The sequence below is a fragment of the Aplysia californica genome, unplaced genomic scaffold (assembly GCF_000002075.1).
Source record: "Aplysia californica isolate F4 #8 unplaced genomic scaffold, AplCal3.0 scaffold00841, whole genome shotgun sequence".
Lineage (NCBI taxonomy): Eukaryota > Metazoa > Mollusca > Gastropoda > Aplysiida > Aplysiidae > Aplysia > Aplysia californica.
Window position 1 is genome coordinate 241,376 of NW_004798111.1, and position 1,274 is coordinate 242,649.

Sequence of the window (1,274 nt, forward strand, 5' to 3'; positions counted from 1 at the left end):
TGGGGTCCGTGTGCGACACTCCGCCTTTGAAGGGGTTGCACCTTCTGCAGACGAAGCAGTGGGTCTATTTATATCCCCCCGACCCACTGGGGGTGTACAGGAATGTGAAGTCCCCTGAAACAGTAGCTGAAGAAAAGAGACTTTGCTCTCAATTCAGACCCATTGTTTGCAACTCTGTGACATCTCAGAGAAAATGACGGATAATCATGTCCAAAATTCAATAGATTCAATGCCCAAAGGGTTCGCGCCTTCAACAAATTATCAATAAGCACATTTAATGTTTAGTCCAAGTTTAGCGTGATATTCGTGACTGCTCCGTTTTCGGTTTCATATGAAAGTATTGTAATAAAATGTAGTTATAAAATATTGTTTATTGCCGTGTCAAAATTTTCCATTAATTGGATATGTAATGTATGCTCATTTTATCAATATTGATGCTCCTCAATACACGCAAAGACAATTTTATGTTCCTTTGATTTTGCACAAATTTTGCCAAGCCTGATTTTTTAAAGTCAATTTTAGCGACCGTAACTCAGGCGACCCTTAACAGAGATATGTGGCTGATAATGCAGAATTCATTTAGCTTTAATTTAGTATGCAGCATGAGTGAGTACCACAAGGCTTTAACATGATGATTGGGTGAATAAATTTTCAAGTTTCTTTTGGATGCCACTGTACAACATTTACCTGTGGATTTGAAAATCTTAATAACAAAACTGAAAAGCATTGGTACTCACAGTCTGGGACCTTTTTCATCTACACCAGCAAACAGTAACGCAACTCCAAATGGTCGACTCTGAAACATGCAGGAGAGAGTTGGCATTTAAGTTGCAGTCCAACCTGAGTCACCACAATAATAGCAGTTACATTTCACAAGGGACACATTATGTTAATGAAAATGATGAATAAAATCAACTATTCACACAGGTCAGTCAATTCCATTCAAATGTTTTAAAACACCAGAGAGCAATACAGTGGAACTTGGATTCAACGAGCTCGGATTCAACGAGAACTCGAATTCAACAAGAGGAGATTGATTCCCCGTTTTTTTCCTTCTTCAAAATCAATAAAAATAACCTGGATTTAATGAGCACTTAAATCAGCAAGCTCGGATTCAACGAGGTCGCTTCCAGGGTGAACACCAGAGAGTTTACAGTAATACTAGAGAGACGGCACTTCGCCCGGATGCGCGTATCTGGGTCACCAGCTGATCGTGGAGAAACGCGCGGTAAACAAAACAAACTGCGTCCATTGTTCAAGGCATTTACGTTGAT

The 1,274-nt window shown here is 39.7% G+C and overlaps 1 protein-coding gene across 2 annotated transcripts in view; it reads right to left on the reverse strand.

Moving 5' to 3' along the window:
• The window catches only part of LOC101847692 (proteasome subunit alpha type-5), a 59,171-nt gene that overhangs the window by 30,445 nt on the left and 27,452 nt on the right, over positions 1–1,274 (reverse strand). For both annotated transcript variants that reach the window (XM_005110014.3, XM_013088946.1), the window contains exon 6: positions 738–796. In XM_005110014.3, the coding sequence (XP_005110071.1) occupies positions 738–796 (59 nt within the window). The remainder of the gene's footprint in view (positions 1–737; positions 797–1,274) is intronic.